At 38.4% G+C, this 17,015-nt stretch overlaps 1 protein-coding gene across 1 annotated transcript in view; it reads left to right on the top strand.

Annotated features, from left to right (window-relative positions):
* The window catches only part of LOC131433935 (uncharacterized), a 47,629-nt gene extending 37,385 nt beyond the window's left edge, over nt 1-10,244 (top strand). The window contains exons 5-7 of the mRNA XM_058600555.1: nt 1,446-1,643; nt 1,725-1,860; nt 8,504-10,244. Coding sequence (XP_058456538.1) covers nt 1,446-1,643; nt 1,725-1,860; nt 8,504-10,148 — 1,979 coding nt within the window. The 3' untranslated portion in view covers nt 10,149-10,244. The remainder of the gene's footprint in view (nt 1-1,445; nt 1,644-1,724; nt 1,861-8,503) is intronic.
* The last annotated feature ends 6,771 nt before the right edge of the window (nt 10,245-17,015 follow it).

Raw genomic sequence — 17,015 nt, 5'->3', positions numbered from 1 at the left:
CTGCGCGTATTATTTCTGAAACCGATCAGATTTATTGTTTCGGTGGCTGTAACCAAGTGCTTCATATGAAATGTTCTGATCTGAGCAGTGCTTGTTTGGGTTTGATGCAAAAAAATATTGGGTTGAAGTATATGTGTTTCGACTGCCGTAAAAATCAAACTACGCTTAACGATGTGTTAAAGATGTGTTCAGAACTGCTATGCAAAATTGATTTGCTGTCCACCGCTGTGAATGGTCTTGAACCGAAATTTTTGGACACGATTAAATCGCAGTGCCAAGAAGTACAAGATCGCGTAGTACTGCGTATTGAATCTACTTTGGAGAATGTTGCTCAAACTGAAGAAACTTTTGCTACTGTCACTCGTTCCGGAAAAAGTTCTAAAAGAAAAGCCACTGATTTACCAAGCAATGACAATAAAACGAATCTTCCTGATAATAGTGGATTGTTGAGATCCGCCAAGAGACGTAAAACGGCTTTTCTAAAAACCGATAAAGCTAACACCAAGACTAGCCACACTTCAGAATCAACAAGCAACCTTCCTAGTACTGCAGTAACATGCAATGAAACTATCATAAAAATGAAACAAACTGTCCTGTTTAAGCCGAAGAAACCCCAACCGATTGAAGCAACAAAACAGGTAATTTGCGAGAAATTCGACCCATTTAACTTTTCTGTGAAAGAAGTACAATACCGCAATACCGGAGAAGTTTCAGTACAGTCTCAACTGAGCTTGCACCTAAACTGATTGATAGTGCCAAGACTTTGTTGCACGAGAACTATGACATCGAACTGCTGAGACCACTACGACCAAGATTAAAAATCGGCATTACAGACGAATTATCAGAGGAGGAAATCGTCGAAAAAATCAAACTACAAAATAATTTACCTGAGACAAGTTATTTGAAAGTTATCAGAGTGCTGAACAATCAAACCCGAAACAATAGTGGATCAACAGTCATAACGGAAACCGATGCTCTATCGTTTTACCAATTGACAAAATTACAACGAATCAATATCGGCTGGGAGTGGTGTAGAGTTTTTGAAGTTGTTGACGTCATGCGGTGCTATGAATGCTCCGAATATGGACATAATGCAGCAACATGCGTGAAACAGCTGTGTTGCCCAAAATGCGCGGAGGCTCACGAAGCTAACGCATGTGTTTCTGATATTGCCAAATGTATTAATTGTCACAGCCAGAATGAGCATTTGAATCCTTTAAACACCGAAAAACTTTATATCAGTCATCACTCTTGGAGTTCACAGTGTCCCCTTTACAAAAAGCGACTAGAAAAAGCCAAACTGAGAATTGATTACACTACCTAGCAATCAATGCATGGTGCCCTTCCGGATGAGGATGTTCAAACGAGATCGAATGAGTCAGTTGATTCTCCTGCTCTGTCAGGTAAACACATAACAAGTATATGTCTTTCCGAGGCTTCGATAGATACTACGCACGCTAAAAATGGACTACACTTCCAGCTCTCTGTTGCTGTTGCCGGTTCGACCAATGATCGTGAACTCCATGAGTTTAACCAGCCAGCCACTCATGGAATCAATAATAAGGATGTAAACCTCGCTCTTCAATCTCCTGATTCGTTCATCAGTCAAATTGAAGATACTGTTACTGAGCACAGTTTCTCAGGTAAACTTGCTACTCGTATATATTCAGTCGTAGCTAGGTCAGAAAACTACACTGCCTTAAATAGCCCCCCTTGCGTTCCAGACTCACACTCTAATATGGATACTGGCGAGCTGACATTGTACTATCAGAATGTAGGCCGCATCAACTCATCCATTGCAGAATATTCACATGCCTGCTGCGACGACGCATTTGACATTTATGCTTTTACCGAAACTTGGTTAAATAATGACACACGATCTAGTCAATTATTCAGTTCTAACTACAATGTATACCGTCATGATCGTTCGAGCTCTAGTAGTTCTAAATGTCGCGGTGGAGGTGTCTTACTCGCCGTTCGCTCGTGCTATAAAAGCCGTTTAATCGTTCCTCCTGAATCATCGGGTGTCGAACACGTATGGGTTGCAATCAGTTTACGCACCTGTACACTCTTCATCTGCGTCATCTACATTCCGCCTGACCGTACCAATGACACACAATTTATAAATGAACACTTGCAATCCATGTCTTGGATCGTCTCTCAAATGCAAACAACCGATAACATCGTGATTTTAGGCGACTTCAATTTCAGTGGAATACTATGGAAATCCCATTCATCTCGCTACCTTTTCCCCGATGTTAGTCGTTTATCTATTTGAGCGCTGGCTACTCAGCTGTTGGACGAGTATAGCACAGCCGGTTTAGTACAATTGAATGGATGTACTAATGATAACAATCGAATTCTGGATCTTTGTTTCTGCAGCAATGAAATTGTAAATACTATTTCAGTTCAGAAAGCTCCCATTCCCCTAGTCAAAAGCTGTATTCATCATCCACCGCTTTACATCAACTTTCTCTGCAGCCAACCTGTCACATTCAATGAAGTTACAGAAGCAACATCATACAACTTTAGTAAATCTGATTTCATATCAATGAATCAATTTTTTGAAAGCATTGATTGGAACAATGTACTTCTCCATTGTGACTCTCACCAAGCTGCTGAAAAACTGAGTCACGTATTGCTTTATGCCATCGACCAATTTGTTCCAAAAATTACAAACTATTATCCCCAGCCTAAATGGACATGTGGGCGACTCAAACGAAAACTGCAAAAAAATCCACTCTGAAAAAATTTTCGAAATACCGAACCGATTACCTTCAATCTCGATATTTAGCTTTAAATAACTCATACAAACGCCTTAACAGAAAATTATTCGCAGCTTACAAGAAGAAGGTACAAGACTATCTGAAAAATAATCCTAAAGCTTTTTGGAAGTATGTCCACGAACAGAGAAAGGAAAGTGGGCTTCCGAGATTCATGGTCTACGGTGATGTCGAAGCAACTACGACTGAGAGTATCTGTAACCTTTTCCGTGAACACTTCAGCAACGATAACCTTGACTACGAAGCAATCGAAAACGCTGCTAATAACGTACCTCCATCGCACAGTGGTTCAAAAGTGCAATTTCACGCTCTTAATTGATAACTCATAGGGTCGTGGTTTTTTAGGTACAGTATCTTCAGCAAAGTTGCTCAGAATGATAGACGCCATCTTTTGACAAATTTTATGTATGTGATTAATCTCCCTAAAAGTGAGATCAAAATTTTATTTTAGCTCAGGGCCAAAATAGGGGCTAAGTTACTTCGACAAAGCTGTGTAGAAAGTTATTTCAAACAAGTTTGCCAAAGGTACTATACCCGTAACTTGAGTGTAATTCATGTTATAATGTATTTTCTGAAAAGGGTGTCCAAAAACCAGTTTTTGTAAGAAACCATATATATTTTCAATTTATATGAGTTTTTCATGTTATACAAAGTATTTCATCTTTAAAAACTACACAACTTTCTCAAACATACTATGCTGCTATCATTTCAGTTTAATGAAATAGAGCAATTTTTCATGTTTTTTTAAATAAAATTCTAACTTGTCTATTATCAAAAGGTGCAAGAAGGTGCAGATGAGACTACTTACATATTAAACTATCTCAAAAGAGCTTTCATACCGTGGTTGAATTACTCTTCTGCGATCGTCTGTAGGCGAGATATGTTCTTTTCAAATATCCTTGTCCTTGACATTTGCAATGATAAAGTTCATTTCAGATTTCAGTATATATTCGTTACCATGGAAACTCTCACAATAAAAGGTTTTTATGGACATCGAAGTCTACAAATAGAAAAGTTTAGTAATAATTACAGACGTTTTTTGAAAGTGAGATAAGAAGCCACGACTTTGAAAAAAGGCAATTATCATGTCGAATTACGTTATGTCATTTTTGGGAAGTTTTTTTTTCTATAGTAGAGCTCTGCGGATAAATATCCTCTATTCATAAATTAAAGTGGAGATCGATAAACGCTTGCTATATTGTACTGTTCACAATGATTAAGAAGTTTCTTTTATACAGATGTCGGGAGTATTATACACGCGAGAAATCCAGATCACTTACGAAACGGGATCCCGTGAATTGGTAATTAGTTTCATTGGATCTTTTTTTTACAAATATTCGTGAATGGCCAAAACAGCCCAAGAAGAAACTGTCGAACGATGCTAAGAGTCTTTTGGCTGGCTAAGAACATTATCAGCTATCATAAAATAAACACATATAATTAAAAAATGAGTTTTGATAATACTTTTTTCTACCAGAAGATGACACAACTTAATTCGATTTGATGATGGCTTTTTTAAAAGTCGTGACAAAACATTCATTAAACTATTCAATTTATAGACTTCAATGGGCACAGAAAATCATATTTTGTGGCAAGTACCATAGTAATGAATATATACTGAAATCTGATCTGAAATACAATGAACCTAATCATTGCAAACGTCAAGGACAAGGATATTTGAAAAGAACATATCACGCCTGCAGACGATCCATATCTTTATTAACAACTATGCTTCTAGCTACTAGTTGAAAATAAGTTTATTTGACTCCAATATTAGCAACCCGTAACTAGTTCTGATACCACTTAGCCCAACTATGTTGCAACAAGAGCACGAACATGTTTTTTATGTTATTCTGGTTAAAACAAGGTGACGGCAGTGTTTCTTTATAACATAAACATTGAACTAGCTATCATTTGTAAGTTGTCGTTAGGGGCTGTCCATAAAAGACGTCACGCTTTTTTTGACGATTTTTGACTCCCCATCCCCCCTTTGTCACAAATTGTCACAGAAGCAAAGAACCCCCCACCCCCCTATGTCACATGTCACGAATTCAAAATAAATGAAATTCATCTCATCACATTCTCAATATGTATGACACACCATACAAATATGAGGGAAAAATCGATTTATTACATGCTGTCATTAGATAAAAAAATATCCCTAAAACTACAAAATCATCGAAATTATTTTATTAATATCAATTATATAAATAAACAAAAGTATTTGGTTGGAATTGATGAAACTTTTAAATCATCTGTTTTATTTCTCCTAGGGGTACACAGATATATTATTGTTTTAGGTAAAGAATAATATTTCCTTAGGGCTGAGAAAATAAAGACCAAAACCTCATTAAAACGAGATCACTGCCGGAGAATCTTTTCATGATCAGTTGATCAGTGAATTTTAAATCACATCGATCAATATCGGTACTGATCTTCCATCACACAATGGGTAGTGATTTTGAGCTAAAATGATTCTTGATTTATGTAAGTTCAATCATTGGATGATTCGATAAGCTTTGATGTTGGTGGAGGAAAATCACATATGATCAAGATAAGACATGACATGATTTACGTCTGAAATCGTTGATCTCCTGCCCTTTTACAAATGGAGTACAATTGAATAAACTGCATCAGAATCAGATAGGAGAAATTCTTATGATATACTATTATCAATTCTAGAAAATCAAATTACTGAAAAAAATGTCAGTGCATAACTTAAGTTAAACCGTTTGAAGGCATCTTTTTCTTTTTTACTCATATCAGGCAAAATTTATTAATTTCGCTAATTTACTCGCTCCACTGTGCACTTTTGCTGATCACAACAGAAATGATTTCCTGCATCACTCATTTCCGAATTTACAAGAAGAAGCTTTTACATCAACAAATACACGTTTTCCTATAGAATGTAAACGTTTATTGTGGAGATTTTTTCAGGAAATAGGGCAAAGCAGTAATATAATTAGGTATTTCAAAAATGCGCTCATTGAAAATATTGGACGTCACATTCCAAAAACCTCCCCCCTCCCCCCTGTCACAAAAGGTCACGTTTTAAGAAACACCCCCCTCCCCCTTGCGGCGTGACGTCTTTTATGGACAGCCCCTAAGTCATTCTTATCGGTCAAAACATCTGCTATTAATAAAGCACGTGGAACATGTATGTATGTATGTATGCATGTGTGAAACCACCATCAGTTCAAGGCATTATTAGTGTATGCGAGTAGACTTACAGTAGATCAGAATTTGATTTTCAGATAGCTTTCTTGTAACTGCTGTTAAGAAGGCCAAAATGGGTTTGAGGATCCGGCGTCTTTCAGCAGGAACATCCGGCCATATAGTAAAGAATTTTACCAACTTAAACCCGCCTGATGGTTTGTTTGTTAGAAGGGTACGTCTTACTCATTTCAGACCTTCAGTTACTGGCAGGAGTGGCAGTTTCGATCCTCAGGTACGGCAGCCCGGTATGGGCGTCGGCACTTAATGTGGAACGCAACGCACAGATGCTGGAGAGTACGCATAGACTGATGTGTCTTCGCGTAATCAGTGCATACCGCACTGTATCGAGGGATGCGGCCTGCGTGGTTGCAAGTATGATGCCTATCGGTCTGATAATGAAGGAAGACGCGGAGTGCTACAGCATGCGAGGAGACAGGAACGCCCATAGGGCCTCCAAAGCCGCTTCTCTACGCAGATGGCAACAAGAGTGGGACAGCTCAACCAAGGGTAGGTGGACACATCGGCTCATACCTAGGATCTCGAGTTGGTTAGATAGACCTCACGGAGAAGTGAACTTCGGCCTGACGCAATTCCTCACAGGCCACGGGTGCTTCAGATGGTACCTCCACAGGTTCGGCCACGCGACATCCCCTGTATGTCCTGGCTGCCCAGACGAGATCGAGACGGCAGAACACGTCTTGTTCGCATGTTCCCGTTTCGCGGCTCAAAGGAGTGAGCTACTGGAGGCATGCGGCATTGACACCACACCGGAAAACCTGATCCAGAGAATGTGCCACTGCGTAGAGAACTGGAACGCAGTGTCGACCGCGGCATCCCAAATTGTGGGCATATTGCAGCGGAAATGGAGTGCGGAACAATAACAGGCAGCCGCGACCGCTAGTCGCGTGCAACCGTAGTAGGTTCAAAAGGGATCAGCGAATACACGTCGGTCCGGGAGAACCTCCTTCGCCGGGGAGCTGTTCGTCGGAGTAGTCTAGATCCATCGTCGGGGACTAGACGAGTAGTACGTAAAACTGTTAGGATCGTCGGGGCGCCAGTGAACCGGAAGCTATCCTCCAACCGGAATCACTGGATCGACCCAGGCATCCTCTCGGTCGGGCGTTGACGGGTATCGAAAGCGTCGGTTTCGGGAGAGCCTCCTTCGTCGGTGAATTCTCTGTCGGTGTAGGCTAGACCCTTCGGCGGGGTGAAATGAACATTTTTATACTAATTACCCTGTATCTCCTAAACCAGAAGTCGGATCTGACTAAAAAGTAAATGTTTTACAGGATTATAAGACCTCTCATTTGAATCATAGATGGTCCTTAGATTTCATTCGAATCTTAGATCTTAGTTGTTGACATACGAATCGAATTCGGCTATATCGGTCCCCGGAATGCGGTACCGAAAGGGATATACTGGAAATATGAATCAAAATCTCCAAAACGGAGCTGGATTTCCACGGACAAAAGGCCCAAATAAAAAATATTCCGGAACTACAAGGGGAAGAATGTTCAAAATTTCTAACCGTCATTCGGACGATGCTGCAAAAAACGAAAAAAAAATAATTAAAAAAACTAATTTTGGCAGTTTACGCTCGCTTTCCTATTTCTATTCAATTAGCTGTTTTAGCCTTTCTCATATTTTCAAGAATACCACAATAATATTTTTGAGAGTATTTGTAAGAAGGAAAAAGGCATCATCACACTACTAGATGGAATAAAACAGTTTTTTTTTCTGAGAAAGTTAAAAAGAAGATTCAACAATTCCACAACAAGAGCAACTATACTTTTTTAAAAACGACAGTGGGATGTAAATTGTCTTTAAAAGTTTGAATTGATACCGTCCAACGTTTGAATAATATCCCAAATATGTTTTCAAAATAATGTACTTTTGTCAATGTTCATCAATATATTTAGGTGTCGCATGTGGAATTTCAATTTAGTCAATTTAGCTCGGTTTAGTTCGTAAGACTAGCCATAAAAATGATTTTGTACGCTATGAATCGGCTGCGAAGACTGATTTGATGTGGAATTTCAATGGTAGGCGCTACTGAAAACCGATCTAGTTAAAAAATAGTTAAAACTTGTCACTAGACATAAAAGTTTGCTCAAATCGAATTCAGATGTTGTCAAACATGTAATTTCCGTTATCAACAAAGTTCCGATGATTTCGTATTGATGGTATTCCTCTAATTAAATAATACGTCATTAAATTTGTAACCCCGATGTTCACTTGTCACAGCTATGCCAAATTCTTATCTTGAACCTAGGAAATACGTCAATTTTAGTATATCAACGAGAAGCGAAAGGCGAGGATCTGTTACTTCAAATATCTCACATTCGGAGTTTGACATGATATCATTGTGGGTATTTCGGATATCGTCTAACGTTCGTTGAACATGAATTCCTATCATGACAGACAATTCGAATTTGATTGATGGTTAGTGTAGTTGTTCAAAAGGAAATGTATAAATTGTTCTGTTGATATAGTAGCTAAATTAGTACGTTTTATCATTTTCTGGAAGGCGAAGTTAAATCGACAGACATTAAAAAAGTTGAAAAAATGCTCAAATTGTTATTGATGCTAGCTCACATTTATCTAGCACTTGCACAAGAATGTACAATATGTCCAGTAGGAGTGTGTAGTCTAAATACCAGTTGTCCTATAAATGACAATACTTCTAAGTTGCCACACTCGAACTGCGGAAAATTCTATAAATGTAGTAATGGTTATGCGTGTGAAATGAGCTGCCCCGCAGGACTACACTGGAGTAAAACCGCAAATCGATGTGAATGGCCACACTTCGCCTGCTGCGATCCTAGTGTTGAGTGCCGTCCATGCTGTGGTACAACTGCTGCTGACCCTCCATCCGTTAGTTCAACAATCACAGTTTCAACAACACAACCTCCAACAAGCACATCAGCCGCAACACCTACACAATCCACAACAACCACGGTTCCATCAGCTCCAACACCTTCAACATCTACACAAGCTCAAACAACTACAATCACAACAACGGCAACAAGTACAACAACGACAACAAGTGCACCTATTACACAACCACCTGCTACTTCATGTGTAGAAGATTACCGTTGCCCTGCGAACGATAATCCTATGAATCCGCTACTATTAGCCCATGAAACTGACTGTTCTAGTTTCTACAAGTGTGATCAAGGTCGAAGATGTCCGATGACGTGTAGGCCAGGTGAGCACTTCAGTAAAGTTCTACAACGTTGTGAATGGCCAAATATCGCATGCTGCGATCCAAGTGTTCCATGTAGCACAACGGCCTCGACTTCGACTTCAACAACTACCACAACCACCACAACAACCACAACAATTGGACCCGGAGTGGATTCCTGTATAACTGACCCGCAATGTCCAGCGAATGATAATCCAATGAATCCATTGTTGCTGAAACATGAAACCAATTGTTCTCTTTTCTACAAATGTGATTTCGGTAAAAGGTGTTTGATGCAGTGTCAACCAGGAGAGCACTTCAGTCAAGATTTGCAACGTTGTGAATGGCCAAATATCGCATGCTGCGATCTGAGTATAACATGCACTAGAACGACAACCCCATCGACCACACTCGCAGCCGGATCAGGAACATGCGTGCCAGATTCCCGGTGTCCGATAAACGATAACCCGTCAAATCCACTCTTACTTCCGCATGAATCCGATTGCACTCGATTTTACAAATGTGACTCTGGTCAGCGGTGTTCGATGGAGTGCCGAGCGGGCGAACATTTTAGCATAAATTTGCAAAGGTGTGAATGGCCAAATTATGCATGTTGTGATTCAAGAATACAGTGCGAGAGAATTCCTCAAGTAAATGATCCATGCTATCCTGAAGTGTGCTCGATCCCAGTTTGCTATACAGACAGCGGATGCCCATTATCGGATAACCCGCTCAGTCCTATCCATTTGCGGAATCCGGCTAGTTGTACATCCTTCTACAAATGTATGCAAGGAAAAGCTTGTCTCGTAGAGTGTCCTGCCGGTCAACATTGGAGTCAAGAATTGCAACGCTGTGAATGGCCAAATGTTGCCTGTTGTAGTCCAACAGTACAGTGTTGCGCTGAATGCCTTGCTGATCGACGCCGGGAACTTGGGCGCTTGTTTGGAATAAAAATGTATAATTAAAAAGTTGAACTTCATCATGAAAATATATTAGGGGATTACGTGATGGGTGACTAATATTCGAAATTTTGTACTGAATACGGAAAATAACTTCTTTAATATGCAGTATGTAATTTACTAGTATGTAATGACCATGAGGGTTGCAATGATAAAATAATGTGGGATTGAATTACACTACAATTTGGAACTGGATGTGAATTTAAATTTTGACGTGAAACCCATCTTTGTTCTCTAAATAGGGGAACAAATTAAGAATTTAAAAACGTAAACATCAAGTTTTGAGCATTTACAGCTCAAACAATTTTGTTTCGAATAGTTGTGTTACAGCAGCCACTGGTTGTAAATATTCCTACACGCCGATTTAAATGGATAAAACCTTGCATTTTCAAGTATATATCAATGAAATTTTAATTACCGAAACGTGTTTTTTTAAAATAAATATTTATTGGAATATGAGTTAAAATTAAATTATTAAGATTTAAATTGGGTGTTCAGCCACAAGTGGTGACTTTTCAGCCCTATTATATACATGATTTGGTTATTAACGGGCGGCAACTAAAATTTTGGAATTTCTTTCTCAAGCTGTCAAAAAAAGACAAATATACTTAAAGAAGATCTGTTTTATTGAAATTAAGGATACATTGTCCATTGTTGAAAAAATAGTGAACATTTGAAAACGGTACGTAGTCGGATGTTCGGCGAAGCTTCCGTTTGATGTCGGAACAGGAGCGTTGTACGGCCTTCATGTCAACTTTGCGAATGCATCTCTTGATTCTACCAATCAACTGTTAGCAATTCGTGGCTCTCCAGTTATTTTTGTACACCAAGGAGCTCAAAACCCCGAAGAAATCTTCGATTGGGCGACACTGAGGTAGATTAATCGGGTTGTGGATTTTGGGTACAAATGGGATCGAATAGGTATTCAGGAACGATTGTGTTTTTTGGCGCAATGCGATGACGCTTTATCCGGCCAAAACACGTTTTGTCCATCAGCATGATGATTTGAAGAAACGGGATCAAAACTTTCTACAAACATTCGTTCTGGTACACATCTTGATTGATTGCTAACTCAGATGGCTTGAACCATGGCTTAGAAATGCCTTTCTCGGAAATGACAATGTACAGCATCACTTTCTATTCAAACTTATGTTTAAACTAATATTTTATGTTCGAATGTACAGTAGAACTATCCGTTGAAAAGTATCGATCGTTTGCGGGAATCTGCGTCTTTGAAAGAGGGAAGCAACTTTCGTCGTCCAAAACAAAACTCTTTCCGGAAATTTTTTAATCAACCAGCGGCATTGGGAATTGAGCATTGAAATCTGTGCGTCAGTATATCCCGGGGCTTGTGTCTTCTTTCGGTATTTTATTCCGAGTCTTTCAATGTTTTGCAGATGTACTGGTGAGAACAGTTGAACTTTTTTGCGGCATCCCTTTGACTCAGTGAATCCTTGTTGTTGAAGGCACGAGAAAGAGAACGAAGTCCTTTTGCGTCCATAATTTTGGCTGGTCTTCGGATTGGGAGATCTTCCGTATTGTATTATTCTTAACCTTAGGCTTGTTGCTTTTCCGGTAGGACGTATTTTTGAAGAATATACATTAGATGGACAAAATTAGTCTTCGAAAGGACTCCTAGTTTGGTTGAGTCTTGATAAAGACTGATTTTGTGGTAGTTTAAAGAAGACTGATTAGTTTGAAGAATAATTCTTTTGATGGCTTGCCTTAAAAAAGGCTGATTAATTTCTTAGTCTGGAAAAAGACTGATTATATTAGAATATCACTCTTTGTAGAGCCTTGAGAAAGGCTGACTAATTTTTAGTCTTCAAAAAGACTGTTAGTGATTCAGGTATTCAGGTTTTCAGCCTTGAAAAAGACTGAAGTCTTGAATCAATGAAACTCTAGGTAGCCAGAAAAAATCCCAGGAACCAAGAGCTATTCGCGTGCGGTGCGAACGACTGTTCAACACCGACTGACTGAAACGTGTTATTTCACCTGTTCCAAAGACTAGTTGGCTTAGGGGCTGTCCATAAAAGACGTCACGCTTTTTTTTGACGATTTTTGACTCCCCAACCCCCCTTTGTCACAAATTGTCACAGAAGCAAAGACCCCCCACCCCCCCTATGTCACATGTCACGAATTCAAAATAAATAAAATTCATCTCAATACATTCTCAATATGTATAACAAACCATACAAATATGAGGGAAAAATCTATTCATTACATGCTGTCATTAGATTAAAAAATATCCCTAAAACTACAAAATCATCGGAATTATTTTATTAATATCAATTATATAAATTAATAAAAGGATTTGGTTGGAATTGATGAAACATTTAAATCATCTGTTTTATTCCTCCTAGGGGTACACAGATATATTATTGTTTTAGGTAAAGAATAATACTTCCTTAGAACAAATTCAGCAGCTGCGAGATTCATATGGGTGGTTTATAATATAACTGAAACTGAAACAAACATATCCCCAGCAAGCCATTCTAGTTTTATTTTTTCGACCAGTTCTTCTGTCAAATTTAAAACTGGTCTACGATGCCGTTCTATTTTTTGTATATTTGAAACACGACTAAAACACTGCTGGGGCTGCCAGTTTTTCTTGTTATAAAATCCAGATTTAAATTTTGTAACTGACATAAATTATGCAATTATGCAATTATCTAGAACTAAAACACTCCTGAATATGCCCTTAGTGTACACTGAAATGAAAATCTTATTTATATTCATTAGATTGGTCATATGAATCATATGCAGAATATACTTCATAGAAATTATATGGAAACTTATAATCTTTATTTAATGTGTACGTCAAATCTATATGGACGTTATCATAATGAAAGTTATTAAAATATCCCATATAATTTATATGGAAATCCGATGGAAGTCGTGAATCGTACTGCTTGAAGCTGAAGAAATAGTTGTGTCCTCGATATTCATCAACTGCTCCAGACCTTTTTTTTTCAGGAAGTTCCGCATCTCAATGTAATTTTGAATTGCTGACAAGACAGCTCATCCAACTTCGTTCAAGGATATGCGTTAACGGACCATGAAATATATATCGGGTACATTTCATTACTCTATCTGTTTAGTAAGATTCATTTTTATTTTCAGTCTCGGGATCTCACTTCTCTTTCGCAAATATCATGAGGTGCTCCCTTACCGAACGGAATACTAGTAAAGCTTGAATCCTCAAAGAAAAGTATTAGTTGGCGATTATCTACTACCATTGAAAGTTATATATATATATATATATATATATATATATATATATATATATATATATATATATATATATATATATATATATATATATATATATATATATATAAATTTAATAAAACTAGTCATATGGTATATATGAACCTATCTAAATAAAATCGAAGTGAATATAATATGCGCTTCATAAATTGTTTCAATGTATGTTGTGCGGATATCTAGTAATGGTTATAAGACGCGCCAATAAATTTGACTCAGACTGGAAATTCCATTCGTTATATGGAAATCCTGTAAAAATAACGTTAAGAAGAGTTTTATGTTTCATAAGATTATCTCATATATTTGACATGATGTTGAACACATCTTGTAACTATTATTGGAAATGCTAATAGTGCAAAATCATTAGAATATCATATAATGTGAAAAAGAAAATTTAGCTCAGTGTAGCATTCAGGGCTGAAAAAATAAAGACCAAAACCTCATCAAAACGAGATCACTGCCGGAGAATCTATTCATGATTAGTTGATCAGTGAATTTTAAATCACATCGACCAATATCGGTACTGATCTTCCATCACACAATGGGTAGTGATTTTGAGCTAAAATGATTCTTGATTTATGTAAGTTCAATCATTGGATGATTCGATAAGCTTTAATGTTGGTGGAGGAAAATCACATTTGATCAAGATAAGACATGACATGATCTACGTCTGAAATCGTTGATCTCCCGCCCTTTGTCAAATGGAGTACAATTGAATAAACTGCATCAGAATCAAATAGGAGAAATTCTTATGATATACTATTATCAATACTAGAAAATCAAATCACTGAAAAAACTGTCAGTGCATAACTTAAGTTAAACCGTTTGAAGACATCTTTTTCTTTTTTACTCATATTAGGCAAAGTTTATTAATTTCGCTAATTTACTCGCTCCTCCGTGCACTTTTGCTTATCACAACAGAAATGATTTCCTGCATCATTCATTTCTGAATTTACAAAAAGAAGTTTTTACATCAACAAATACACGTTTCCCTATAGAATGTAAACGTTTATTGTGGAGATTTTCTCAGGAAATAGGGCAAGGCAGTAGTATAATTAGGTATTTCAAAAATGCGCTCATTGAAAATATTGGACGTCACATTCCAAAAACCTCCCCCCCCCCTTCGCCCTGTCACAAAAGGTCACATTTTATGAAACACCTCCCTCCCCCTTGCGGCGTGACGTCTTTTATGGACAGCCCCTTACTGGCTCTCCCCAACAGAGCCGATTGTTTTGAAGAAGCATCGCTCTGTTTGGCCATTTGAATCAAAAGCGTAACTGAATTTTGATGATAATTAATATTTTAGCCCATATCTTAGCCAGTTAACCAAAACCTGTTTTAATCCACCTAGCGGTGTAATGATGCCTTTCTCATATCAATCATACCATCATATATAATACTGTGGTATTCTTCAAAATAATTTTCTTCGATTCCTCAAAAGAATAACCGAAATCGGTTTGTTTGACCCTCTACTGATAAAAACTATTAAATTGAGAAGATTTGAGGTCGATTTAGAAAACTTTTTACGGTTTTTCGCCCTTTTCAATGATGGTATACAATTTTTAACATACTTTACCTTATATTTCCGGATCCGGAAGTCGGATCCAGATGAAATTCAGGAATTACGTATGGGACCACAGGACCTTTCATTTGAAAATCGGGTGAGCCATATATAAGAAAAGCTAGAAAACATATTTTCATTATTTTGCACATTTTACCCCATAACTCCGGAACCGTAAATCGGATCCAAACAATATTCAGGAATTTTGTATGGGACTATAAGAACTTTCATTTGAACCCAAGTTTGTGAAAATCGGTTCAGCCATCTCCGAGAAAAGTTAGTGCATACGTTGCATACACACACACACACACACACACACACACACACACACACACACACACACACACACACACACACACACACACACACACACACACACACACACACACACACACACACACACACACACACAGACACATTTTGCGTACTCGACGAACTGAGTCGAATGGTATATGACACTCGGCCCTCCGAGCCTCGGTTCAAAAGTCGGTTTTCACAGTGATTGCATAACCTTTCTATATGAGAAAGGCAAAACCGCAAAACGACCTGGTTAGTCTTCCAGGTATAGATTTTTCTTCAAAAAAACGGCTGACAACAAAAGCACAGTCAAATATTTCGGATTTACTATCCAAAGCTAATTAAGAACAAATCGGTCTCGTTCGCGCTCTCAGCCAGTTTTATCAAACATCTTATTGTATTATCAGAATGTTAGAGGGCTACGTACGAAGATTGACGATTTGTTTACTGCAGCTTCTGATGTGGAATATGATGTAATTGTGTTAACTGAAACGTGACTGAATAGTGAAATTAATTCACTTCAATTATTTGATGTACACGGTGTACCGTAACGATAGGGATCCAGTAAATGCTGGAAAAAAAACGCGGCGGTGGTGTGCTTATTGCTGTCTCCAACCGGCTTTCGTCCAAACGTAAATCTGTTCTGAATCATGCTCTTGAACAGCTTTGGGTAAACATTCGTAGCCATAATACTGACATATGTGCAGGTGTGGTATATATTCCCCCCGATTCTGCCGATAACGTTGAAGTTATTCAAAGTCATATTGACTCCGCACTTAACATCGCTCAATCTATAGATCCTAGCACAGTGCATTTACTGTTTGGGGACTATAATCAACCAGGTCTAGTTTGGATGGATACTTATTCCGGTTTTGCTATCCCTGATCCATCTGGAACAACCTGGACAAGGCCGAACGTTTCTTTGCTGGATGGAATGTCGCTACTGAACATGGTGCAAAAAAACACTGTTACTAACATGCGCAACCGTACGCTAGACCTGCTTTTCGTAAACGAGGAAAATTCAAGGAACTGCATCACTACTGAAGCAATTGAGCCTTTAGTCGTCGTTGACGCAAATCATCCTCCGCTTTCTGTCACTTTGACTTGTCCTCGGCTTGTGCGGTTTGACGATGTGTCTGAAGATACGCTGTTCAACTTTTCGAAGACTGACTTTTCCGGACTCAATAATGCACTGTGTGATTATTCTCTACTGGATAATGTTGCTGACGTGGATACAGCTGTAGACAAATTTTCCTGTGTTTTGCGGGACCTTTTCTTAGTACATGTTCCCGCATCCCGCCCTCGCCCAAAACCACCTTGGGGCAATAGAAAACTTACGTGAGCTTAAAAGGTTACGAGCAGCTGCACTTCGGCACTATTCCAATCGACGAAACCCAATAACAAAGAGGGATTTTGCTCAAGCTAGTAACAATTATCGGTCGTACAATCGCTATCTCTACTCGAAGCACGTACAAAAAACTCAATCCAATCTGAAACGAAATCCGAAGAAATTTTGGTTTTTTGTTAATGGCAAACGCAAAGAAAACGGACTTCCTTCCAGCATGTTCCTTGAAAATGAAACATCGAACACTCTAAGAGGCACCTGCAACTTATTCGCACAACACTTCTCGAGAGTATTCAATACAGACTCGGCTAATTCAACTCAGGTGGAACGATGCCTTCGAAACGTTCCATATAATGTGATAAATATTGCAAAAATTCGATTTACTGATGAGGATATTATGACT

This window comes from Malaya genurostris, chromosome 3, assembly GCF_030247185.1.
Source record: "Malaya genurostris strain Urasoe2022 chromosome 3, Malgen_1.1, whole genome shotgun sequence".
NCBI lineage: Eukaryota > Metazoa > Arthropoda > Insecta > Diptera > Culicidae > Malaya > Malaya genurostris.
This window is presented reverse-complemented; position numbering and strand designations above follow the sequence as displayed.